Source organism: Salvia splendens, chromosome 17 (genome assembly GCF_004379255.2).
Source record: "Salvia splendens isolate huo1 chromosome 17, SspV2, whole genome shotgun sequence".
Lineage (NCBI taxonomy): Eukaryota > Viridiplantae > Streptophyta > Magnoliopsida > Lamiales > Lamiaceae > Salvia > Salvia splendens.
The window spans coordinates 2476148-2503326 of NC_056048.1; the positions used below are offsets into that span (position 1 = coordinate 2476148).

Sequence of the window (27179 nt, forward strand, 5' to 3'; positions counted from 1 at the left end):
GTTTAATTAATTTGAAATATTTATCTATCTCTACAAAATTATTTTCCCTTGCTGTCTCTTGCAATTGCCTTAAATATTAAATCATGCTTGCATATTTATTATATTAACTTATACTATTTCGTACACTTTACCAACAAAAAATATGTATAGCATAGCCAAAACTAGGGGAAACACTCTTATTTGAGAAAAAAAGGGTTTCTTTCAAATTTTCGTTTAAAGTAGTATGTGATGATTAGTGAAGAAAAGTAATTAATTGCTGATTAGTATAAATAGATGGTGCAGTTATGCATAATCAAGGAGATTAAGGGAGAGAGATGGGACACCATTGCTGCAGCAAACAGAAGGTGAAGAGAGGCCTTTGGTCTCCCGAAGAAGACGAAAAGCTCATCCGACACATCACTAGCTACGGCCACGGCTGCTGGAGTTCCGTCCCTAAACTCGCCGGTAATAATTAAATGAAAATTCATGATTTTAGCGACCAATTGTTCTGTATATATTAAAAAAATATTTAATTTCCCAATTTTCTAATTAGGGTTGCAAAGGTGTGGGAAGAGTTGTAGATTGAGATGGATAAACTATCTGCGGCCGGATTTGAAGAGGGGGTCGTTCAACGAGCAGGAGGAGAGGACGATCATCGACGTCCACCGGATCCTGGGGAACCGGTGGGCGCAGATCGCGAAGCACTTGCCTGGGAGGACTGACAACGAGGTGAAGAACTTCTGGAACTCGTGCATCAAGAAAAAACTGATAGCTCAGGGTTTGGATCCCAACACACACAATCTACTTTCTCTCTCCTCCTCCACTAATAATAACAAAAGAGGCCTCATTTCCACCTCAGCCTCCCATCAACAGCCTTTCACTGTTGACACCACGGCCACGGCCGCGGCCGCGGCCGTGGCTCCCATCATCAGTGCCACATCGTCGTTGCACGACCAGTTCAGCGTTCTGAACGAGAGCAGCTGCATTGACTGGGCTGCGGTGACGCAGCAATTGGCAGCACTGGGACAGGAACCTGAGCAGCAGCAACAACAACGACAGCATGAGGTGGCGGCGGCGGCGTGTGTGTACAAGTACAAGGTGGATGATGACGAGGACGAGGTTCTACTAAGCTCAAGTGGTGGTGAGCAGCTGCAGCAGGATCTGTTTGACGCCACGTGTCACTTCGATTTTCCGTTTCTGGATTCTGCATTTATAGCTCCACAAAATTATAACCCTATGGTTATGGATGATGCTCTTGCTTGGGACATTGTTAATTGATTCATTCAAGTTTCCCATTTGTTGTTATGGTTGTTAATCAGTTACATATAATTTTGGAATTTTAAGAGATAAATTTTCTATATTTATTGTGACGACAAATACTTTTACACTATAAAAAAGAATTTTAAGAGTCCACCATTGGCTCGCGACATCTGGGATTTTGCTTTGACTGCAGAGTAGGCTCGGTTTTTTTCGAACAAAGGGCTTATTCGATTCGTTGGATACGAGCTATATATTCTAAATTTTGAGTTTAGAATCGTGAAACAATCATTTTCATGAATTTTATTGCAATGACGTAAGCTTTTGTACGACTATTCACACAAAATATCGAATTATTCAAAAATGTTATACGAATAGGAAAAAGAAATTTTCCATGTTCGCAGTTGTCTCGCGGCGTCTCACAGTGTACGCATAGACGACAAGGAAATGTGGAAATGTTGGAAAAGGTTCATTCATTCAACTTTTCTTTTAGAAAAGTCTTAAACCCAAATTTGGGGACTAAACTTTTCTACTTACAGATTTTGATAGGTTAAAATGACTATTATATCCTACGGTTAATTTTTTTAGATGGTGATTATCACTTTGAATTCCAAAAATATTTTGATTTTTTGAAAATATTATGTCACGCCTAGCTCATTGCCAACGTGTCAACATTACTCACTTATTATCCAAAGGTCGAAGAATAATTATTATCACTTGTGTTTCTCATCTATATCAACTTTTGTTCTCCTAATAATTTTAACTACCTTCGTTTTCTCATTTTCACGTTGCGTGAAAAAATTATTAGCGTGTGGGTCTTTTAAGAAACAAACACAATTTTATATGGATGTTATATTATTTATCTGTCCATTAAAATATAAATTTTATAGTGGATGACGTGAATTTTAATATAAAATTAGTAAAATAAAAAAATTATAAATAAAATAATGAGAATATTGTAAGTTTAAAATAAAACAATTTAACCAAAGAAATAACTTACCATAAGAAAATATATTGAGTAACTAAATTATACTTCCTTCGTCCGCCATTAGAAGTCCCGTTAACGTTTCTGCACTCGTTTTATAAAAATGATAATAAATAGTTAAAAGGGAGTAATAGTAAAGCAAGATAGAGAATAATGTAGATAAGAGTCTTCTCTACATTATTCTCTTTCTTACTTTATCATTTTCTACTTTAACTATTTATTATCAATTTTACAAAACGAGTGCAGAAAAGTCAACGAGACTCCTAATAGCGAACAGAGGGAGTAACTGTCTATTTCCTTTCATTTTCCTTAAATTGATCGATGCAAATTTTAACAGCACAAGATTGATAAAGTAATAAATATACGTGTCGTTAGGCATGCACAAACCAAACCGAACCGGCGGTTCATGACCCGGAATCGGAACCCGCGCCGGCGGTTCACACAGTCCGGTTCAGGTTCAACAAAATATGAAACCGGAACCGCCGGTTCAACGGTTAAACTGGTGGTTCAATTAAAATTAAAAAAAATTATTTATAAAAATTGATTTTTATATTTAAAAAACAATTTTTACAAATAAATGAATTCAAGAAATTTTTTGAACAGGAACCGGTGGTTTTTTAACCGGAACCGTAACCGTAACTAGTTAAACCCTTGGCGGGCCGGTTCAGGTTCAACATTTTTTTGAACCGTGAACCGCCGGTTCCGAACCGGAACCGGTGGTTTTTGAACCGTGTGCACACCTACGTGTAGTACATGCTGACCTAATAAGTCGTGTTAATATCTAGGAGCCCAAATAAATTAGCAATAACATAAAATTATTCGAAACCGGCGGTTTTTGAACTGTGTACACACCTACGTGTAGTACATGCTAACCTAATAAGTCGTGTTAGTATCTAGGAGCCCAAATAAATTAGCAATAACATAAAATTTTGTAACTACTCCTCCCCTTACTTCAATGTCATAAACATCACTACCACATCTTCGAATCATATCTCCTATGCAACACGTCTTCATCGTTTCATATTGTTATAATGTGTTTTTGAGTTTCGTATCGTTATTGTGTAATATCAAAATACAAATAGGATAGTGTCGACATTCATATCATATGCGGATCATGTTTGAGTTTGAACATAGCAAATCGAGTTCATGTTAAGACTGATTGTTTTATTCGTGTTTGATTTTAGTATTAACAAGTTAAATAGTTACTAGATCACTCCAATAACAACTCAACCCTCATGAAATGGTCACCCCTACCACACCTACGTCCCTAGAAATGATGGAAAAAATGAAAAAAAACAAAGAATAAATTAATAATGAATTAAAAGATAATCGATTATTATTATTATTATTATTATTATTATTATTATTATTATTATTATTATTATTCCCTGTGCCGAAGGCGAAGAAGAAGAAGAAGCAAAAGTGAAGACAGTGTTCGCAGTCTTGCCCTTTGCTCATCGCTATGCCGAAAGGTTCTCTCTCCCTCTCTCTCTCTTCCAAATTCAGCGCTTCAATCTCTTAACCGTTTGATTTCGTGTTGCAGAGCTTCCTGGATTTTACTATGACGAGGAGAAGAAACGCTATTTCGCCCACAAAGGCCCAATTCCTGGCTCTTCCAGAAAACCTCCCCCTCCAAACCCACCACCCAAGGTACATATACCTAGTTTTCTGTATTGCGATTATTGGTGCTGAGTAATTAAGGGGCTGCTTCCACAATCCACCTTCGAATTGTCTCTGTTTGCCTCTTAATTGAATGCTATTATGATCACTGTTGTTTTCAATTGCTGTGGCTCGTGTTTGATATTGATTCATTGCTTTACCAGGCTCTCTTTTATGTATCGATTGCTTTTCATGTTTCACCACACCTGCCTCTAGTATTTTGCGATATAATTTGGGACTAACTTAACCCGGTATCCGAGCTTTCTAGGGTTATCGGTGTGTCAGCATTGGTGGAAATTGATTGAATAGGCGATTTAAGAAGAAGTAATTTAGTAGTAGCTTACATGTTGAGCTAAAAAAGGTTATTAATTAGCTGTTGATTGGATTATATATCATCTGGATTAATGAGGTCTGACATCTGGGGATTGGGAACATTTGAATGGTGTATCTGGGGAGCAGGGGCGGAGAGATGTAGGTAGGGTATGGGGTTTAAGCCCCTACCAAGGATGCTTCCACAATCCACCTTCGGAAGTTCGAATATTGTTATGCCTCTTTAATTTGAATATTGTTATGATCACTGTTATTTTTAATTGATGTGTGTCCTCAGCTCGTTTGTGATATTGATTCATTGCTTTGCCAGGCCCCCTTTTATTAATCAATTACCATATTCCTTATTGTTCCGTGTGGTCATCATACGTGTCTCTCGCCTTTTCAGTATAATGTGGACTAACTTAACCCTGTATCCGAGCTTTTTAAGATTATTGGTGTATCAGCCAGCCTTTAAGAAAACTGATTGAATATGCAATTTAAGATGAAGTATTTTGGTACTTGCTGACATGTTGAGCTTAAAAAGGTTATTAGCTATTGAGCATTGATTGGATTATATTTCATCTGGATTAATGAAGGCTTGCATCTGGGGATTGCCGGATTGGTAATATTTGCGTGGTATTTCTGGTTTACTGTGGGGAAACGGAAGTGGTTGCATCTATGCTTTCTATAATAGTGAGTAAATGCAAGGATCCTTGTTTCTCCAACCCCCCCCCACCCAACAAAAAATAAGTAATACGAAAATAAAACATAATGCGATTAACTTCCGGAATCCGGATTAGAATATTTTAGGGGAAGGGTTTTAGTTAGCCCATACAGCTGCTGGAGTTCCTGGTTTTACCTGCCTACCTTGCTTAAGACATAATTCTTTCCTTCGTTATAATTCCAGGGAGACAGCTCATGCCAAAGCGTAAAATTGAGGCAAAAGCTGATACAGTCCAGGGAGTTGTGGGGTAATGTAATTTTTTGCCGCAAAGAGAAGTTTAACTTCCAATCCTTCTATCAAAAATGCCATGCATCGCAACCAATGGTAAGAGTTACTTTCTCATATTGTTATATGAATCTTGAAATTTGTATCCTATTTTAATGTTTTTTCACTTTACAATACAGACTTTTGTGCTCTGCACACTCAACCAATGATGAACTTAGACACTTGTTGTTTAGGGCTTCTCCTTTATGTGCTCACTTGTATGGAAATTGCAGATATGGAAATACGGAGGAACTAAGAGGATTGCAAATGTTGCATTGGGACATGTGGTTGCTGATGTTTCGTCTCAACACGGTCTCACAGAGAGAGATATAGTAGTGAGTGTTGGCGCAAATGGCTTACTGTGGTGAGTTTTATTTCCATACCTTGCTTCAAATGTTGAAAATGGCAAGTAGATCACTCTCATCATTTGAATTTGTTTTTGTTCCCAATAGTTGTCAATTCTTTGAACTTATGATGCAGTGAGTAGCCTCTTTTCTTGATAGGCAAAGTAGTTCTTCTTTGTGTATGTGAATGACTTCTTCATTTAGTCGGGATTCGGGAAGCAAGATAGTGATCACAAAAAATTCAATTTACATGATTAAATATCTATATATGTTTATTATATATGCCAAGTTACTTGCCGAGGATTGTGCTGATCTAACTATTAATTAGATATGCTTCAGATTATCTGGTAAAACCATGACCAACTCAAATTCTTATGTTTATGAGTGTACATAAAGAAGCTGGAAGCTTTTTCTGTAGTCTTCTTTTATTTATTCTGTGTTGGCTCATCTACTCCACATTCAGTTTTTCTGTCTAATCTTTGTTGATGGTCATGTATTCTTACCAATTATGGACTCTGGTCTGCCATAGCATTTTTCCAGTTGGAAAGACTGAAGAGGAAGTAGATCCAATGGAAAACCACAAGGTTGATCATGTATGGCCTCTCAATTCAGATACACTACCAAGGCGCAAAGAGCTAGTCAAAGAACTGGGGAGCTCGTATGGATCCACTACATGTTTGGCATCTGAAGTTTCTTCTCTTATGTCGCTGAGAAAGAGTTGTCTGCCAGCTGACATTTTGTCAAAATACTTTCTGTATCCTTTAGTGACTCTTCTTGTTATGATATTTTATGCTAGAAAAAATATTGTTGTAACTGAAATGATTTAAGTAGAATGTGATTTAAATTGTCTTTAGGCTTTAACTGATGTGTTTTAAGGTGCATAACTGTGCAGAATCAAATCGTGCTTGGTCATTGTTGAATGGATAATATTACTGAGACTTTGGCCCATCTGATTGCTGTGGTCTTGATTTTTATTTAGTTCAAATATGCTGATATTATACTTAAATTGCAGTAATCTCACTCATTAATGTATACTTAACAATAGAACAGCATCACAACACTGGGGTCGGAAAATACTTCGGGATCTGTCTACCTACTAGACCTAAGTAAGCCACTACATTTTGGCGCCAGTGTTCAAATACAAGAATTTCATGAGCTTGCTTCATTTAAACAGACAATTTGGGCTGCTGACTGTGATCATGAAGGAAATCGTGCTGCAATTGGTAATCACCTTTGTTCTTATGGTTCTTCATAATATAATTATTAGTACATGATAGCATGCCATCCCTTGGTTACTGCCATTCTTTGTTTTCTTACATTCCCTGCTGCAATTGCTGAGGAAAGTTGTCCTATTTATCTGTGCCATGTTTCTTTCTTGTCTCTAAATTAATAAAAGACAGAACATTCCAAGTTTGTGACAATAATGTGCTGTAGTGCACTTCATAGTTAACGTCAAGTGTTTTCTTTTTGTAGGGACCAACAGAGGAGTTATGTTGCTAAATATGGAAACTGGAGGTTCATCACGGGTGTTTGATTGTAAGAGTGATGTATTGTCTGTGCAGCTTGTACAATCAGTAAGTTGAATTAAAAAAAGAAACGCATGGATGTATTTTTGTAGCTATTGATGTAGTAGTTCTCACATCTGAAGCTCTCGGCTGACTTCACCTTCTAGCATGCCTAAGCAGCCTGTACCATATCCTTTCTCTCTCTCTCTCTCTCTCTCTCTCTCTCTCTCTCTCTCTCTACACACATACACACACATATCAAGCTGCTTCTCTAGTGAGGCATAGTACTTATGAATTCCCTCCCATGCATTATGATGTTTGTGGCCTTGCTGCAGCAATTTGGCTTTCTTAGTTCCGTGTTCTCTTCAATTATTGATTAATATTATTTCTTCTTCAGGGGAGGGTCATTATATGTGGATTGAGAAATAAAGCAATTTTGACAGTTGACACTCGCCAAAAACAAGTGAGAGTTCAATCCTTAGCTGCGCTTATGGATGTGAAAATTAAGCATGAAACTCCTTGTGCGAACTGCATGCTTTCAGATCATAACTCTACAATGACTACTGTACTTACTGCATCTTGTTAAATTATAAATGCTCAAAATGCGTATTAGAGTGTTCACAATATTATGTTAGTTTTCTAAGTACTGTTGCCTTTATCATTTGCTATGAAAATAATATATGTGATGAAGGTATACTGCCTATGGACCTGACTACTTTTCACTTAATGGTTACAACGGTTATGCTTAATCATGCTAGCAAACCACTTGTTTCTAGGTTTTTATGTGTCGTCATTCATCTTGGTGAACATCTAAAGCTACATGTGCAGATTAAAAGGAGGATAGACAAATCTTTGACGACATCAATGTCATCATCTGTTTGTTGGTTAGTAGGATTTACTTACTAGTTTTGCTCCATTTATCTGTTACTGGATCTCTATTTGATTCACGAATGCTAAATTGAACTTTTTTCCTTGAATTGTAGCTTGTCATCACTTGATCTCTGGGATCAATACTTCTTGGCTAGTTCCATGGATGGCTCGGTTAGTTCTCCAACAATTTTATGGTTAGCTACATTTATGACGTTAGTTTCTTCTGTGCAATATTGGGATATCTAATTACATGACCATAGCAATGCATATCCACCTCCCAAGTGCCTTGGGGTATACAAACAGTATAATTTGTTCTTGGTCACCGGAAACTAAGTCTAACCTACCCTACCTTGCGTCGCCAGATCAAGCTCTACGATCATCGTCTGATGCAGAGAGGCCCGGTCCAATCTTATGAAGGCAATGTAAATACTCATACATCTATAAAACTAGGAATTGACCCATCAGAGAAAGTCGTCATGTCAGGTGAAAATGGTTTCTATGAACGCCACTTTCTTAATGCTGATTGAAACTAGTTCTGACTATCTCCAGTTTATCATCATCAGGTGGGGAAGACTGCTACACCCGTCTCTGGGATATCAAGACTGGTGAAATGCTCTTGGAAGTGAAATTTATGAACTCGATTCCATCAGCAGTCTGCTGGCCAAGAAGAGGCGCCTTTACTGGTACAACTCTTTTCTTTTCTAATTGCTTGAAATTAGAATTCATATTGAAATTGATTCTGTCGCGTAATTAACAGCGGCCTGGCAAGATCACAGAAATTACTGGCAAGATCATAGTTTGGGTGCTTGGCTTGGATCATATGAGGGAATATATTACATGGACTGGCTCTGATTATACCATACAAAACTCAAGACCTTATGCCTGGCTTTGACTACCATTATAGAGTTAGAAGTAGGAAAAGATGTAGTTAGAGATACTAATTTTGGTGTTGTGTCTGTAGCTGTTGACCCCTAATCTCCTTGAGATGTGAAACAAACAAAAACATTAGTCGACTCTGGAATGAAATTTCAGTTTCAATTCATTCATTTATTATACTCAGCTTTGACCATAGAAAATCATTCTTGTGCTATCTAGTTTGATTGTTTTTAAATGCTATATTAGTGAAATTCAAATTTTGATTTATATTGCTATTTAATTCCTGTGGTTGGATTCAGACCAGAGTCATAAATATGAATTCATTGCTAGTACAGCTGAAATTAAACTAGTTTTCATGGTCATCTTGAACTGGCATTTGTCATTTATTGAACACTGTCGCATTATTGCTGATTCTATAATTTTAAACTTGGTTACGTGCATTATTGCATTTATAGAAATAGGACTAATTATATCCCTGATCAGTGGCCCCAGTCGTTAGTTCTTTGCCTATTTATATTATATGGATACTAATTACTAAGTCATTTAAGTTACTAAGTTTGGTCAAATTTTGTCTTTTAAGTAAAATAAGTACAGTAGTATTTTTTTTTCTTTTCTTATTTTGATGAACCAACTTTCTTTTGAGTAGTATCAAAAGACGATGTTTTGATGTTTTGTACACGAATGGGACAATATAAGAAAAATGAAATTTTGTGATTTGATATTTCGTTTTTAAATTTTATAAGACTAACCAGAATTTGAAAAAAATTTGTGATTTAAACAATTATTATCTCTACAGGTTAAGTGTGAACTCCAATTATGTATCAATCAAATTCAGTGTTCGTTTTACTAAGAGGAGTGTTCTTGATCACTACTGTGATTTCTATTATGATGTGTGGAGTGTTGAATCGACAACATATATTAATTACTCAAGGGTTGAAAAGAAAGAGAAGTGTGTTATCGGTATAAGACAAAATTGTGTATATCAATTTTGAGGGAGGTTGAGAGTGGGAACATAAGAATAAGATGTGCTATGATTCGAAAGAGACGACAAAGAGGAAAGCCCGTGACAAAATCAGCAGATAAGGATAGAATCATAGAGGCATGTTCAGAAATTTACTCTAAGGGCGCGCACAATAATACCCGATTTTTCACTCGCAACTTCATTTTTCAACTGTCACGTCAACCGCTATGACACCTTCAATACAACATGCCTCATCCAACTTCTCAATTCTATCATTTTAAAATACATACTAGTGTATTTTAATTCAAGTATTTGAACAATAATAAAATCCCAATAAAAATTTCTTGTATTTGAACTCTTTTGTTCTTCGTCGAAGAACATCTTGTGAACCCTAACCTCAATGTCGTCCCAACAGTGCCCATTTGGGCACTTCTTCGTCAGCCTGATTTTTCCGGCATTTCGCCACATCTAGGTAGTTTTGGCGGCAACTGCATAATTTCTTACACTATACAATAAGGTTGCGAATTTGGGGGCAATCCATCCTATTATGGATGACCTAATGTCGCCTCATCTCAGAGTTCGAGCAGTCATAGGGTGAGAGATTGAGAGTGAATGTGATTGTAAATAACAACTAAAGAAATATAGGAGTATAATATTGATTCAACAAGAATTAAACCTCATGCAATATCATTTTTCAATTGTAATCCTCACGCTATATCTTTACGTTTAATCACAAGGGCAACCAATATTACAATTTTACAAGTTATCACTGCATTTATTGTAGGGATAGAGTTGTTCAACTAATAAATCCAAAAGCGGCAGCATAAATTCTTGTCACAATAATTATATTTAGTAATAAAAAAATATACACACGTACAGCCAAAAGTAAGGATTGTTAATTAATCTTGTAAATGATTGGGTTTGAGTGAGTTTGGATTTAGAGTGATCAGGCATAGAGATTCATATAATAATAATCATTTGGCAGCTATTAATTGTATATGTGTAAAAGAATTCTGAAAATTGACTAAAGGGGATTGGTTCAATATTTCAACTCATCAAAGCAAGAAAACTAAAGGAGGAGTTGGTAAGCTCAATCCATTATACAGTCAAAACTACACATCTACTTCTCTTCTTATCAAATAACAATACACTAATTAACAATGAAGAAAACTAGATAAATAAGAGGGTATGGGTAGGGGATTTGGTGGTTGTTATTATTCATAACCTTAAAGAGGAATAGTTGGTTTGGTAGTATCATCACAGAATCAAAAGGAATCAATATTACAAGAGCAAAAACTGTTTAATTCCACAATAGAGGTGATAAAAATACAGGAGTATAAAAAATATTTCAATGTGATGGTAACATAAATGATACAAAAAGATATATTTGTATTTCATTTTATGGCATATTGTCAAAAATATTACTCCATAAATTTCGGTAAAAAATCTTGCCAGTCCTACAATTTTAAAAATCAGCCAGAAAAACTATAAAATTTGGATCTAGTCTCAATTATCTCATGGTGTGAAATTCAGGGCACCAACATGTAATACATTGTTTACATTTCCAAATCAGATTACAATTTTACTAAAAACTTACCACGGTTATACTTGAAAGAAATTCAAACTCCGTAACTTTTATGGTTGATTTTCAAAATTACCGGACATACTAAAATTTGATCACATTTCTTGGATTTTTTTGGCAATTTATCCTCATTTTATAACATTACGTCTTGGATTTTTTTGGCAATTTATCCTCATTTTATAACATTACGCCATCCGTGTTTAGACACCATCAACTCCTTCACTAAATGAGGTTCACAATATGAAACTTTTTGTATCCATATAAAACAACGACGAAACTTCTCTTACCAGCATGTAACAATAATAAAAATTTTCGTACCACCACGAAATAATGATGAAAATTTTTGCATTTCACATAGGCTAGAGAGCTGACGTCGTCTAAACATAGATGATAGACTGTAAAACTTTTTATACTCCCTCATTCGACCATGAAAAGCAGTTGCATCTTTTTGACCCGTCTACCAAAATTAATCTCGATATTATGTATATAACTTTTCTCATTATTTTTCTTTTTTTTACTTTATCCATTTTATCTTATACTCCCTCCGTCTCATATAGTTTGTCTCACTTTGATCGGGCACAAATTTTAAGATATGTAATGAAATGTGAGTTGAAAATGTTAGTAAAATATAGGTCCTACTTTTATATATTAGTTTTATAATAAAATGTGAGTAAGAATGAGTTGGTGGAATATATGGTCTATTACCGAAAATGGTAAAAAGTGAAATGAGACAAACTATGTTGGACAGACCAAAATAGAAAAATAAGATCAACTATCTGGGGCGGAGGAGGGAGGACTTGCGTATATAAATCCTTATCATCCACAAAGTTTACAAGATTTTTTACATAAATTTTAAACTTTTATGAGCATAAAATAATGGTTGAATATTGTAGTATGAAAGTATGAATGGAAACTCAACCGCTCAGCTTTCACAATATAGGATTAAGTCGCCTTCCATTACCGGCGATCTTCACACTGCTCCGACTTTAGCCACTTTTCTCTTCCTCGCCGTGGCCCACTAAGTATGTACACTTTGATACTGATTAGTTGACTAATTACCATTATCATCTCAAGCTTAATCCCCAATTCAATTCCATTTAATACGCTGCCTTTTCCCTCCCATATTATTCATCTCTCCTTCTCTCACTGGTCCACACCATCGGCGCCATTAATGTTTCCTTCATTTATACACACAAATCCATTTTACAACATTCAATCCATCATCACATGACATAGGAAAATGATACCTCCTCTTCTTCTTCTTCTCGTCGTGTTGAAACTCAATTTCGGATCATCTCAAAACACAAACGATTTCCATTTTCTGTTGGAATCAAAAATATCAATCCTCCACGACCCTTTCGATGTGCTCCAAAATTGGTCCATTCACAACCCGAATTTCTGTGCATGGAGAGGCGTTACTTGCGCCGCCGCCGGAGGCGGCAGCGCCGTGGTGGCGATTGATCTCGCGAATTGCTCTCTGGAAGGCTCAATTCCGGCGGCGTTTGGTGGTTTGAAAAACCTGCTCCACCTTAATTTATCGTCAAACAGCTTCTCCGGCCCCATTCCAACTGCTCTCTCTAACTTATCTGCTTTGGAGTCGTTGCTCCTCTTCTCCAACCGCCTCTCCGGCTTCATTCCGCCGCAGCTCGGGTTGCTTTCCAATCTCCGTATCCTGAGAATCGGTGATAATGAGCTCAGCGGTGAGATTCCGCCGGAGCTCGGGGAGCTTCGGAGTTTGGTTTCGCTCGGATTGGCTTCGTGCAGCCTCACCGGTCCAATTCCGCGGGAGTTCGGAATGCTTTCGAATTTGGAAACCCTAGTTTTGCAGGAGAATGAGCTGGAAGGGGGTATACCGAAGGAGGTCGGAAATTGCTCCGGTTTGGAGATTTTCACGGCGGCGCTGAATCTGTTGAACGGAACGATTCCGGCGGAGCTCGGCGGTCTTCGGAATCTGCAGTTGTTGAATTTAGGTAATAATTCGCTGACCGGTGAAATTCCGGTGACGATCGGAGAAATCCCCAATTTGGAATACCTAAACCTGCTTGGGAATAGGCTTGAAGGAAGCATTCCTAAAACCCTAGCGAAGCTGATGAATCTCAAGACGTTGGATTTATCCGGCAATATGCTCACCGGAGAAATTTCGGCGGAGATTGGAAACATGTTTCAGCTTGTTTCTCTGGTGCTCTCCGGCAACAATTTGACCGGAAAAATTCCGGCGGAGATATGCTCCAACGCCACCAGTTTACAGCATTTAATGCTGGCGCAGAATCAGCTCAGCGGCGGAATCCCGCCGGCATTGAAGGAGTGTGGATCGCTGACGCAGCTTGATTTGTCGAATAATACTCTTAGCGGCGGAATTCCACCGGAGATATACGAGATGACGGAGCTCACCGATGTAATGCTCAACAACAACACTCTCTCCGGCGAAATTTCGCCATCCATCGGCAATCTCACGACTCTGCAGACGCTCGCGCTCTACCAGAACAATCTCCGCGGCGATCTCCCTAAGGAAATCGGGATGCTCAGCCGCCTCGAGATTTTATATATCTACGATAACCAGTTCTCCGGCGATATTCCGGTGGAGATCGGAAACTGCACCAGCCTCCAAATGCTCGATTTCTTTGGGAACAGATTCACCGGCACAATCCCGATCACCATCGGAAGGCTGAAGCGTCTCAATTTCCTCCACCTCCGCCAGAACGATCTCTCCGGCGACATCCCCGCCGCGCTGGGAAACTGCCGCGAGCTGACGATCCTCGATTTAGCAGACAACCGTCTCTCCGGCGCAATTCCGGCCACATTCGGCCGCCTCCTCGCGCTGCAGCAGTTCATGCTCTACAACAATTCCCTCCACGGAGCCCTACCGGAAAATCTCGCCGCTCTTTCTAACCTAACAAGGATCAATCTCTCCCACAACAATCTCTCCGGTAGCATCGCTCCTCTCTGCAATTCGCCTCATTATCTCTCCTTCGATCTCACCAGCAACGCCTTCGATCACGAAATTCCGCACCAAATTGGGGATTCACCAGCTCTGGAAAGGCTCCGGCTCGGAAGCAATCGATTCACAGGAGAAATTCCAGTAACAATCGGTCGATTACAAAGCCTATCTCTATTAGATCTCTCAAACAATCTGTTAATTGGGGAAATACCACTGCAGATTTCACTATGCAAGAGCCTAACTCATCTTGATCTCGATCATAACCGTTTATCCGGCGAAATTCCGTTCTGGATCGGCCGGATTCCGCTGCTAGGCGAGCTCAAGCTCGCCGCCAACGAGCTCTCCGGCAGCCTCCCTCGAGGCCTATTCAACTGCTCCAATCTTCTAATTTTGTCACTCAGCAACAACTCCATCAATGGCGCATTGCCTCCTGAAATCAGCCAGCTCAAGTCTCTCAACGTTCTCGATCTCGACCGCAATCGCCTCTCCGGCCCCATCCCTCCGTCCATCGGGCAGCTCGACAAGCTATACCAGCTCCACCTCTCGCGTAACGCCTTCACCGGATCGATCCCCATTGAAATTGGGCAGTTACAGAACTTGCAGAGTGGCCTAGACCTCAGCTACAATAATCTCACCGGCACAATCCCATCGTCGATTGGATTGCTGGATAAGCTCGAATCGCTCGACCTATCTCACAACGCGCTAGCTGGAGAACTCCCTCCACAAGTAGGCTCAATGAGCAGTTTAGGGAGATTGGATCTCTCGTTCAACCGGCTTAACGGGACGTTAGACAAGCATTATGCTCGCTGGCCGGCCTCTGCCTTCGTTGGGAACTTAAATCTCTGTGGTGGCCCTCTTCGTAACTGTGGTGATGCAACGGCAGTGTCTTCGTCCCGGTTGAGTAAAGTGTCGTTAGTGATAATCTCGGCAACGGCAGCCACAGCAGCCGTGGTTTCGTTGCTTTTGGGGGCTGCTCTGTTTTTCAAGCGTTGGAGAGAAGCTTATGCGTTGGCTAGCGAAGCCGACTCGTCTAGCTCTTCGCAGCAGAGGCGACCGTTGTTCGAGAATGGAGCGGGGAGGTGTGACTTCCGATGGATGGATCTCATGGAAGCTACGAACAATCTGAGTGATGAGTTTGTGATCGGGAGTGGGGGGTCGGGAACCATCTACCGAGCCGAGCTGTTCACGGGAGAGACGGTCGCGATCAAGAGAATCGCGAGGAAGGATGATCTGATGTTGGATAGAAGCTTTGCTAGGGAGATCAAGACTCTAGGGAGGATAAGGCACCGGCATCTGGTGAAGCTGTTGGGGCATTGCAGCAACCCGAGGGCAGGGTCGAACTTGCTCATCTACGAGTACATGGAGAACGGGAGCTTGTGGGATTGGCTGTATGACGCTGAGAAAGATGACAAGAAGAAGAGGATACTTGACTGGGACGCGAGGCTGAGGATCGTCGTGGGGTTGGCTCAGGGGATGGAGTATCTCCATCACGACTGCGTGCCTAAGATCCTCCACCGGGATGTGAAGTCGAGCAATGTGTTGCTTGATGCCGACATGGAGGCTCACTTGGGTGATTTCGGATTAGCCAAGGCTATATCCGATAATTTCGACTCTGTGAACACAGAGTCGAACTCAATGTTCGCGGGTTCCTACGGCTATATTGCCCCAGGTACCTGTGAACTATGCCAATACTGGCAAGCATGATATATTTGAGAACGACTATTTAGAGTAATATTGTGTTGCAGAGTACGTCAGTATTCTGTCAATATTGACGTACTCTGGCAAGCATGATATACTTGAGAATGACTATTTAGAGTAATATTGTTGTTGTTGTTGTTGTTGTTGTTGTTGTAGAGTATGCTTACTCGATGAAGGCGACGGAAAAGAGCGACGTGTACAGCATGGGCATTGTGCTCGTGGAGCTCGTAACGGGGAGGATGCCCACGGACGAGAGTTTTGGCGCGGAGATGGACGTGGTGCGGTGGGTGGAGACGGGGATGGAGAGCGGCGGCGAGGAGCTCGTGGATCCAAGGATGAAGCCGCTCTTGCCGGATGAGTTGAGTGCCATGCTGCAAGTGCTGGAGATAGCGATGCGATGCACGAAAACCGCACCTTCGGAGAGGCCGACGTCGCGGCAGGCGTGTGATCAGTTGGTGCGTGTGTTGAATGATGCAGTGGTTCCATCTAGGAAGATGAGTCCAGATGCACATGTGTATGTATAGCTGATTCATACTAATCAAAACGGCAGGATTCAACTTCATTCCTTGTTGCTAAAAAGCTATATTTTCAATAGGTAGGATGCTTCAAAAGTTGGTCATTTTCTTACCATTTTATGAGTTGTTATTTTGAAGAAATTAGTACCATGTTCCATAAGTTCTACATAGGACTATCTTTTTTTATTTAAGTCCTAAACATAATGTTTGTGACGTTCGGGTCATGGTTCCAAACTTTTTGAAGAAACAAACGAGACAATCACTACAATCTTGGCTTAAAATGATCCAATAACATTTAAAATAAAAAATTTAGTTCATTCTTGAATCAAGATTGTTGCAATTCTATTTCTATCGTCAATTCTAATTATTTTTACAACATTTGAGTATTTTTTAAATCTAAAATGCACTTATGGAATAAAACATGACATGTTAGAAGGGTTGCAAATAATTGTGCCTCACAAAAATGTTTTATTTTCAAAGACAATAATCGGAGCAAACCCATGTTGACGGATTGACATAGCAACTGAAGCATGGTATAAACTACCCACTAGTTTGGGCATCAGGCCCAAAACTAAGCCCATTACTCTACTCTCTTAGTTATGGAGTACTCCATAGTCCATAGTCCATATAGTTCCGGTTCGCTTGGCCTGATTGAACCAAGAATCAATCTCATTCTGTCTTTAATTTGTTGTCCGGTTTCCAATACACATCAAAAATGCAGCCCGTGACTACTTAACAGCCCACGTCAAAGCCCGTCTGCTCAGTTCCATTTTTCACTAATGAGATCTGACTATTCATCATACCCTTACCCCTGCGACTATATTAATCTCACGGTTTATTTTGCTCTCTTTTCTAAAATTCTCACACCATTCATCCCCAATTCCCCCATCATTCTTCTCTCTTCTGTATCTCAGCCTATGTATTTTCTCTCTTGAAGATTCCAACTCCTTCATCCCCATCCCTCAGCTCATTTCTCTCTTATTGTCCCTCCCCGTCGCGACTTCCGACGGTCGCCATTACCCTCCAGTCCGCCGATAAAAAGAGGAAGAAATGCCGATTATGTCTATGTGTTAGATTTTTTTCAGTTTGTCTGTAGGGATGGGCAATTGCGCTGGTGGCTGTGGGCGGCGGCCGGTGGGGCGGTGGGCAGAGTTGCGTGCACAGAGGCGAGGAAATCTCGTCGATTCGATTTTTATTTTAATATCACTTTTATTTGATTTCGTTAATTACTAATTTCTGAATTAATGAAATTGGGAGATTCTCAATTATTGGGATTAATTGATGAGCTTTATTGGAATTATTTTATTGCTTCTTGATTAATAAAATTAATGGGGTTGCAATAATTAACAAAGAATTGATTTATTTTTCGTCCGTTACTAATCACTAATTCAAAGCAATTATTAATTAATTTAATCTTTAATTACTAATCACTAATTCAAAGTAATAAGTTTAATTAATTAAAAATGATTTATAATTTAATATAGGATATAAGTTTAAATTTGTACTAATTGTTCAATCTCATTAACCAAACAATACTAAAATTATCCTAGACATAATCTAAGTAACCAAACATCAATATAAAATTTAGTAATACTAATTTAGTCCAAGACAAGACTCATTTTATCTTATCCTATATTGAATCTCATTATTATTTTATCTTTCCAACCGAACGGGCACATAGAGTCACCTTCCATACTAAACTAAGTATTAACACCCGTGTTATGTACGGGACATATGATTTTCACTTAATGAATACAAATTCTATATAATTCAACAGAAATAAAAATTTATATCATCATGTACATTTAAAAAAAATATGTTTCTCCCTTCTTACTCTAATTAGTGAAGCATTTCCTATTCGGCACCGGTCATCCCTTCGTGTCTCCCACTTAGTGATCTATCTAAGCCACCAAACAATAAAATTAACATAAACTAAGAGAATAAAATTTGCCCCAAGAATTGCAAATGTGAGGAATATATTCTGCTATTGATGAGCCAGATTACTCTAACATAATTGTATAAACATTATAATATATGATTACTTATCTAGTGATCCAATTATGTAATTTTCTACTGAGTTAAAGTAACTTCTGTGGTTAAATGATCATTTATAAGAACTATTGTGAAGAGACTATTTTTAAATATTTTATTATGGTGAAATTGAAGTTATAATAATGTTATTGACTCGGTTTCTTAATACAGGATAGTGCAACGCATAAATACGTCAATAGAATCTCAAATTTGAAAAAAAAAAACTAATTAAATTCTCTTTAAAAACATTAATACTTGAAAGACGATTATATCACTATAAAATTAATCGAGAACCTCATGAATCAGAATCCAAGTATATTTTTGCTTTATGATTATCAAGCATATGTGAAATATGTGAATCTATTAATTTTGATTCCAACCCTCAATTCAACCAAAGTTTCATATTAATATTGTAAGAAAGGATGATATATACATTGATAATAAATGAATGAGTACAAATAGCAATAGATGCGATGGAAAAGCGTAATTATTGGAACTAAATCAACGGTGGCCCACACATTTAATTACATACATTTTGGTTACCCCTCTCTTCAATCCGCCCCAAATCATTGTTCCATTTTAATTTTCAAAGTTGTTTTTGTTTTGCTCAAGAAAGAACCACATAACTCTAAATAATATCCCAATTTCTCTTAATCACATATGGCTTGCTTCTTGATTAACCAACTTCATTATTAATTAATTTAAATCTCCATGGCCTCTTTCCAAGTTGAGATTGTCCCATTCTTCCAAAACAATCTTAACAACTTGGACCTAGGCGATCTTTGGGTTCACCAACCACAATGGCAAAGCGCCGCTACCGCGTTCGATGCCACACCCCCGTGTGGCACCAGAAACAGCAGCAGCAACAACAATGACGACGACGACAACAACAATAATAATGAGAGCACGTATCAGTGCTCAAACAAACATTGCAGGGACAAATGGGCTCGGGAGCGGGAGATCGTGTTTCCCGCGGAATCCGACACCAGTGCCGGCGTGAGCCCCCCTCGTCCGGGAAACCCGAACTCGGGGGGCGTGTCGTCCCTGGTCCAGAAATGGAGGGGGTTCGAGCGGGGTGCGCCGCCCCCGCCTCCCCTCCCTCCAAGTGCCCCAGTCGCGATGGACGACGACTCCGTCATCGGTGACTGGGAGTCCGATCGGACCGTTCCGAGCGGCAGGTCTTCCATCCGTGGCCGGATGTCAGACGTCACGGAGAACGACAGGCTGAGGGTGTCCGACATCATCAGGAGACTGACACCCAACGAAGCCTGCTGCGCCTCTCCTCCCCGGACACGGACGTCGCTCGATCACGCCGACCCTAGGCCTAAGACCTCGCCCGCGCTGCGCATCCGGGGCCGGCAGGTCTACCTCGACCTCCTCACGCGGAGGGAGAGGGATCAGCGCAGGGAGATCCACGCAGTTAAGGCTCGTAAATCCGTCTCCAAATTCCCTCATTGCGGCCGCATTCAGGTTCCCTCTAAAGGAAATACTCCGTCCATCCGCTATTAAATGTTTAATTTTTTTGTTTTTTTTCGTCCGCCAATAAATATTCAATTTTCACTTCCCACATTTTACTAATTTTTTTTATCACTTTCTTTTACAAAGCTAAACAGTTTCTTAAAGCCTAATCCAGTAAGAAATTAGACATTTATCAGCAAATGAAGTATCTTACATTGGTAACAGATGAAGAGAGTATCCCATGTCGGTGTAAAAAGAGAATTGAACGTATTTGTTTTCTATTGCTCAAACTCTACTCTTTTTTGTCTAAATAGGCTGTGCTAAAGCTTAGGTTGCTGCGACGTGGCATGGAAGGCATTCCCATTGAGCCACAAATACCTAAGTCTCATCTCTCTCTCAAATTTAGCCTAATTTTCACAAATTTAACCTAATTTTCACAAATTGGGGTTTTCTCACATTCCTAGGCCACGAGTGAACCAAAAAGGCCAAAGCACTACAACAGTGCATTTCGAGAAAGAGGCAAAAGACAAGACAACAAACGATGAAGCAAGAAAACAAGACAAAAGGTGTAATAATAACGGCAAGAGTTGTCTGAGAGCACAACAAGACATCATCCACTACGAAGAAACCACACACATCAAGCAAGAAACTAGGGTTAACACAGGTGAAGAAACATCCAAATCCAAAGAAGTCAATAAGCAAGACTACGACAACGACAACAACGGTGATGGTGATGGTGGTGATCAATCAGGATCCACCACCTGCAGTAACCATCTGCAGATGGTGGAGACTGAGGCCTACTGGCTGGCCGATTTCGCCCATCCCGAAGGGGGATGGGAGGAATCCCAAATGGGAGAAGAGATCAACACAGATTGGATCGAACAAGTGTCGCGCCCGCGCAGCGACTGGGAGTGTCTGAGGCTGGAGAGGTATCAAGAGATGCTTGATCCGTTTGCAGAGAATGAAGAGATTCGTTCACTCCTATGCAGGTCAATTCAAACTCAACCTCTTTCGCATTGCATTTTTTTTGGGAAAATTATGCAATTTTAGAATTAGTAGGGAAACCGTGAAGTTTGGATTTGCTCGCAATGGTCTCACGGCGTAAAAATAGGATTGCACGTGAACAGACTACATCGTTTAATTCACGTTCACGTGTGAATTCCTAACTACCACACCAGATACATTTTCACCAAAATAGCACCATAGTTGAGAGAAATTTGAACAAATTCAAAAAACTATATGATTTTCCAACTAATTTTTAAGGTAAGATGATAAAGTAAAATGCGATCAAATTTCATGATTTTCCCATTTAGCCATTTTATAACCCTTTTATTTTAGGGCAAATTGCCTAAAAACAATGAAGTTTGGTCAATTCTCATTTGTCACGAAACATAAGTTAGCTGGAAAAACCATCAAGTTTGGATTTTTTGTAGTTATGTCGAAAAAATCCAACTGCATTTTCATTATAAATAGACGACATTGTTTAACCCACTAACAGACGTGTGATTTCAGGCTGTCATGAAATAATTGCAAACAAATTCAAACTTGATGATTTTCCCGAATGATTTTCCAAGTTGCGGGCCTGGCCAAAAGTCAACCAAACTTCATGGATTTACCGACAATTTGCCTTCATTTTGTTAATACTTTAGATTAATTGGTTTAATTTGCAGGAAGAGTGTGTCGAATTTCCTAACGAGTGAGCTGAAGGACAAGATAGATCAACTTATGATATGTCGCAGTCAGGGAGATCCAAGACAAAACAATAAAGTGTTTAAGGAAGGAGGAGGAGTTCATCAAGCAGCAAAAGATTTTGATGAATATGATAAAGAAGGTGAGAGGCAACAGTTTGGTGAATGTAAAGAATATGTGGATGCTTCTGCAGCCACACCTCATGCTGATCATAATGAGATGGATGAGAGTGAGAAGCACAAGTGTGAAGAGCCAAGTGAGGGCTCTTATCAAGCTGCATCTCGCTCCACACCATATGCTGAGAATGAGAGTGAGAAGCACAAGTGTGAAGAACCGAGTGAGTGCTCTTTTCAGGCTGCCTCTCCCTCCACACCTCATTCTTCGACGAACTATTGCACTCTGGACCTCACCGGTCGGACCTCCACCTTCACTGCTCATCCTACATTTGTAAGTATATATATATATATATATATATATATATAGTTATTGTTACAGACTCCAGTGCAAGGAAACTTGTCTCGTATATGATGCGTAAGACGATATATGGGGGGTTATTAGGCCAGATGAGGTCTCTCCCTTGACAGGTTGCCTTTTTGGGATGAGTTCTCACGTTTGATTTGTGATATTAGTGCTTTGAATAAAAGCCACAATGACTCAAAGGGGTGGCTTGTGGAATGAGTTAATAGTGGATGTGACTAACGAGGGCGTTGGCTCTAAGGAAGGTTGATTGTCACGGATTTCAGTGCAGAGAACTTGTCATGTGTCTGTTGTGTAAGGCAACATATGTTGGTATATAGGGGAAAAAAACTCTCTTTTCTGTTGGACTAGCCTTTGGGATAAGTTCTCATGTTTGATCTGTAATACTGGTTCTTTCGTTTAGAGTCCTGATGACTCACTGTGGTGGCATGTGTAAGGAGTCATCCGTGACAAACGAGGAGGTTTGGGCTCCAGTTGTGATCATTGAGGACGTCGACTCTTAAGGAGGGTTGATCTCTTGTGCAATGAAACATGTTTGCACCTGTTGTCTTAGACAACAGATGTGGGATTTAAAGTCTAAATGAGTTCTCTCCTGATAGACTAATCTCTTTTTGGGATGTGTCCTGTTATTAAGTTGCGTAACATTGATAATTTCACTGTGAGCCCCAACCGGAATGATGGGCTTGGGAAGGAGTTATTTGGTGACCAACACAGATGTGTTTGCGCCTATCGTGACTAATGAGAACATTGGCCTCTAAGGGTGGTCGATTGTTGCAAAATTCAGCGCAAAGAAATGTTCCGGCATTTGTTGCGTAAAACACTAATGTGGAATTTATAGACAACATGAATTTCCTCATCTGATATGCTAATTTTTTAGGATGAGTTTTCTTGTTTAGCCTGTAACGATACGTTCAATGTGAACAGGAAATGGAGATCATATATGACCTGAGAAGGCACATGGAGCAGCTGCACCAAGAGATATCCGAGCTGCGAAAATCGATGAGATGCTGCACCGATATGCAGATCAAAATGCACCGCTCCATCAAGAAGGATGTTGCGGCTGCTATCACTCATCCCGGTAAGTCTTAACAATATTTCAATCACTTTTTTTATATATATCTCCTACTTTACTAATTTTACATTAAAATTCATATCGTTCACTGTCAATACCTTTTTTGTAAAATCTGAGGAACAGATGCAAAGAACGGACGACGCCATCCAGTGAAACGAGGCGCCAGCAATGGGAGAAGATGCTGCCTCTGCGGCAAAGTGCAAGTCGACTGCTTGCTGTACCGGTGCGGACACATGTGCACCTGCTTCGACTGCGCGAACCAGCTCCACTGGAGCGGCCGCGGATGCCCCGTGTGCAGTGCTCAGATACTAGACGTCGTCCGCACGCAGTCCAATTTTTGAAATCTCTTCAATCACAATACAATACATACAAACAATTAACACACACCCTTTTTATATGTGATGGATCATCATTTTCATCATCGTTATATTTAATTATTAACATCCAATTCCGTTGTAATCTTGCCTAGCTCACCTCCACCGATTCGATCTATTTTGTTTGGTGGTGGATTTTAGTATGTAGAGACGAATTTATAACAAATGTACAAAAGAATATTATATATATGCATACATATATGGTGGCCGGATTGGTGCTAGGACGAACAATGTAATGTGACTCTTCTTGTCAACACTATAAATATTTATATTTATAGTTTGATGTACTATTAGGGGAGTGATCAATTGTTAACTCATCATTTAATTGCTAACTATAACTACTTTAAGACCATATGATTTTAGAAATCTTGTGGTCTACAATTTGCCATGTGTAATTTCTTTTTTCAAATATTAAAAAGATAATAGCAACTATCAAATTTAGGGTTTAGAAACACAATGTCAATACAGTGTATGAAATACATCAACACGAAGACATGACAATGTCAATACAATTTCATATTGTCATTGTATTAACGAAATTTATGAAAATTTTCAAATTTTTTTTCAAATTTTGACATCAGAACATATGCAAGTGAGATCTCATTAGAATCCTTATGAAATTATCTTTAATTTGATATATGTTGTGCGAAAAATTAATTTAAATCGAGAAAGTTATATGCGTTTTAAAGTTATAAGATATTTTTCTAAAGTTAGTTACAACTGATTTGTTGTAAATTGACCTAAATACCCTTATTGACGTTTTTTGTTGATCGTATTGACATTCTGTGACTGATGATCTAGACCCTTGATTTGAATATCTAATGGCTATTATTTAATTGTAGTTAGCAATTAAATATTGAGTTAGTAATATAAGACTCCCCTCTAATATTACATGTGGAATATACTGTTAACTCAATATTTAATTGCTAACTACAATTAAATAATAGCCTAAATTTTGAGGGGAGTCTAGGATAAACACAGAGATTGCTAACTCGTGTAATATAGAATATACACATAGATTGCTAACTCGTGTCGTCCTAAGCTAAGATATGCTATTTTTATGGGACGAGTGGAATATACTCCCTCTGTTCCTTAGTAGTGGATGCGTTTCTTCTCGGCACGAGATTTAAGAAAATTGTGTTAAGTGGTTAAGTAAAGAAAGAATAAAGTAGGAAATGAAAAATGTAAAGAGATGAAGAGAGAATTAACTAAGAGAGAGTAAAGTATGTGAGAAGAAATGTGTTGGCTTTTACTAAAAAGGGAAATGATTTCACTACTATGGAACGTACCAAAATGCAAAATAACTCCACTACTATGGAACAGAGGGAGAGTATATTAGCAACTTCATAGACCCTAAATCATAATCATATACTCCATTCTTTTATTTTTATTAATTAATTAGAGGTTAAATGTTAATTCGTTAAATCTCAATATCCTAAATGTTCAACATTCTAATTTAGTCATATATTTTTCAGATGTACATGTAGATAATCCTAAATTTTGGTTTTTCCATCGATTAATCGAGCTGGCTGATGGGCAGTATACATCATTTATTGGAGAAATGAGGATGATGAGTTGATACTTGATATATTTGTCTGTGGTTGATCTAATGCTCCCTACTACCATCATTGAATTTTAAGTTCATTTGATGAACCCTTTGAAATAAAGTATATATATCCAACCACTATAAATAATAAATGACAATAATTAACTAATCATGGCCACATGTAGTAACTGCTTAATTTGCTGCCAAGATGTGAGGAGTAGGTTATTTCCTCCAACCTAATAATTAATGGAAATGATTAAATGAATTAATCGTGCTTAGCAACAAGCATAACAAAAAATTATAATTATATATGTACATAGTTTGATGTTACCTGCCATGAGTTTTGGTTGTTTTTTTTAAATAGTCAATAATGATTATGTAGAGAAGAAGCGTCTTATAATTATGGTATCATTACCGTCATTATAGGTTCTGATTAGGGGTGAGCAAAAAAACCGGAAACCGAATATCCGAACCGAACCAAACCGAAATTTTGAAATTCGGTTCAGTTTTTTCGGTTTTTCGGTTCGGTTTTAAAAATAAAAAAATTTCGGTTTTTCGGTTCGGTTCGGACGAAGAAAAAAACCGAAAAACCGAAAACCCGAATTATATATATATTCTATTAATTTAATATATTATATTATATATAATATATATTCTTTTAATATATTCTACTATATAATATATATTATATGTATTATTAATTTTATATTATATATAAATATTCTATTAGTATATATAAAATAAAATAAAATACACATATATAAATATATATTTATATTATATTTATTTTTTTCAGGTTTTTCGGTTTTTTAAGTTCGGTTTTTCGGCTTTTCGGGTTCGGTTCGGTTTGGATTTTGAACTAGTCTCGTTTTCATTCACATGTCTGATCCTATATAAACCTGAATGAGTAATGGCCAATTTCACGAGGCTTTTAGGGCATCCACAACCGAGTGCTTTAAAAAGCACCTAAATCTTAAGCATTGTTCGAGTAGTTATCTCCATTTTCTGTATCCATGTACATTCAAAACCAATTAAATCTTAAGCATTAACCCTTTTCATTTTACTTTTTTATTATATTTTAAATTCATTTTTTAATAAAATAAAATAAAATTCATTAAACGAATAAAAAAATAAAATACATAATACTATTACATAATGTAGAAAATAAATTAAAATTGTTATAATAGCATTTTTATTTATTTTTTATTTTTTTGTTATTTTAAAGATTTTCGAATAAGAAATAAAAAATAAAATGTAGGTCACTTATCGGGGTGCATATGGACGTTGAAGTGTGCGTGCTCGGGACACGCTGATGCTGGTGCCCTTACCTTTTATTTAAGTACTTAATTTTCTTTTTGTATTCATTATTATTAATAATGTTATTACCATTATTTAATTGTTGATGCCAATTAATTCGAAATTAAGTAGGAAACCGCACGCTGACTTACACGTGTAAATGTACCAAGAGACATGGATGGATGATTGTAGTATCTCCACATGCAACTGCCAAATCCAAATTACTAGCTTTATGACTCTTCCAATTTATTCCCTCAATTATACAAACCTTAATTTTCTTTTTTCTTGAGAAAATTGTAAGAGCTATCATTTGTTGAGGAAGAAGCTAGGTGGATGCCTATATAAATATTTATGTTTAAAGATAATGATAAATTGATTTGTGAAAATGAAGTGTTGTAATAGGGAGTGATCCACTCAAGAATGATGCATGTGTATTGCTTTTTGTCTTGTGAAAGAGAGATTACAATTACATTATTGATTGGAGCCATTATTTTTGTAAAAGCACATGGTGTGTTCCCCTTTTCATCCAAAACGAATATCCCTCCTCTTTATATTTGTCAGTGACACAAATCACCAATTATTAACATATAATCTCATACTTCATCCTCCCCTAAAATAAAGATTTTGGGGATTGACGCAAATTTTGACGTAAAATTGATAAAAATACTATAGAAAAGTAGCGGTTATAGTGAATATTGGGACCCACATATAAAAAGTTTTACGGTATAAAATAAAAAGTGGACCAATTTTTATGGACATAGTGAAATAGC

The 27179-nt window shown here is 38.2% G+C and overlaps 4 protein-coding genes across 4 annotated transcripts; all 4 read left to right on the top strand.

Moving 5' to 3' along the window:
• LOC121773812 (transcription factor MYB61-like) lies at positions 1-1341 on the top strand. Its single transcript, XM_042170725.1, has 2 exons — positions 1-444; positions 533-1341. The coding sequence occupies exons 1-2, from the start codon at positions 315-317 to the stop codon at positions 1255-1257; spliced, it is 855 nt and encodes a 284-aa protein (XP_042026659.1). The 5' UTR covers positions 1-314; the 3' UTR covers positions 1258-1341.
• Positions 1342-3602: 2261 nt separating this feature from the next.
• LOC121774079 (DDB1- and CUL4-associated factor 4-like) lies at positions 3603-8955 on the top strand. Its single transcript, XM_042170996.1, has 13 exons — positions 3603-3693; positions 3765-3871; positions 5097-5237; positions 5411-5541; positions 6051-6275; positions 6572-6744; positions 6995-7095; positions 7424-7489; positions 7855-7910; positions 8010-8067; positions 8259-8379; positions 8460-8579; positions 8654-8955. The coding sequence occupies exons 1-13, from the start codon at positions 3684-3686 to the stop codon at positions 8746-8748; spliced, it is 1404 nt and encodes a 467-aa protein (XP_042026930.1). The 5' UTR covers positions 3603-3683; the 3' UTR covers positions 8749-8955.
• Positions 8956-12304: 3349 nt separating this feature from the next.
• LOC121775102 (LRR receptor-like serine/threonine-protein kinase GSO1) lies at positions 12305-16632 on the top strand. The gene is made up of 2 exons (XM_042172075.1): positions 12305-15922; positions 16108-16632. The coding sequence occupies exons 1-2, from the start codon at positions 12556-12558 to the stop codon at positions 16473-16475; spliced, it is 3735 nt and encodes a 1244-aa protein (XP_042028009.1). The 5' UTR covers positions 12305-12555; the 3' UTR covers positions 16476-16632.
• Positions 16633-19616: 2984 nt separating this feature from the next.
• On the top strand, positions 19617-23770 carry LOC121775429. Its single transcript, XM_042172511.1, has 6 exons — positions 19617-19967; positions 20270-20337; positions 20420-20944; positions 21626-22091; positions 23046-23199; positions 23317-23770. The coding sequence occupies exons 1-6, from the start codon at positions 19617-19619 to the stop codon at positions 23532-23534; spliced, it is 1782 nt and encodes a 593-aa protein (XP_042028445.1). The 3' UTR covers positions 23535-23770.
• The last annotated feature ends 3409 nt before the right edge of the window (positions 23771-27179 follow it).

What these genes read in the sequence shown, in the direction of transcription:
- LOC121773812 (XM_042170725.1), top strand. Translation starts at nt 315, where the DNA reads ATGGGACACCATTGCTGCAGCAAACAGAAGGTGAAGAGAGGCCTTTGG. An exon ending in TTCCGTCCCTAAACTCGCCG is followed by an intron (nt 445 to 532) that starts GTAATAATTAAA and finishes TTTTCTAATTAG; the next exon opens with GGTTGCAAAGGTGTGGGAAG.
- LOC121774079 (XM_042170996.1), top strand. An exon ending in GCCATGCATCGCAACCAATG is followed by an intron (nt 5,238 to 5,410) that starts GTAAGAGTTACT and finishes TGGAAATTGCAG; the next exon opens with ATATGGAAATACGGAGGAAC. An exon ending in AGGAAATCGTGCTGCAATTG is followed by an intron (nt 6,745 to 6,994) that starts GTAATCACCTTT and finishes TTCTTTTTGTAG; the next exon opens with GGACCAACAGAGGAGTTATG.
- LOC121775102 (XM_042172075.1), top strand. Translation starts at nt 12,556, where the DNA reads ATGATACCTCCTCTTCTTCTTCTTCTCGTCGTGTTGAAACTCAATTTC. An exon ending in CTACGGCTATATTGCCCCAG is followed by an intron (nt 15,923 to 16,107) that starts GTACCTGTGAAC and finishes TTGTTGTTGTAG; the next exon opens with AGTATGCTTACTCGATGAAG.
- LOC121775429 (XM_042172511.1), top strand. Translation starts at nt 19,617, where the DNA reads ATGGACGACGACTCCGTCATCGGTGACTGGGAGTCCGATCGGACCGTT. An exon ending in ATTCGTTCACTCCTATGCAG is followed by an intron (nt 20,945 to 21,625) that starts GTCAATTCAAAC and finishes TTTAATTTGCAG; the next exon opens with GAAGAGTGTGTCGAATTTCC. An exon ending in GGCTGCTATCACTCATCCCG is followed by an intron (nt 23,200 to 23,316) that starts GTAAGTCTTAAC and finishes TCTGAGGAACAG; the next exon opens with ATGCAAAGAACGGACGACGC.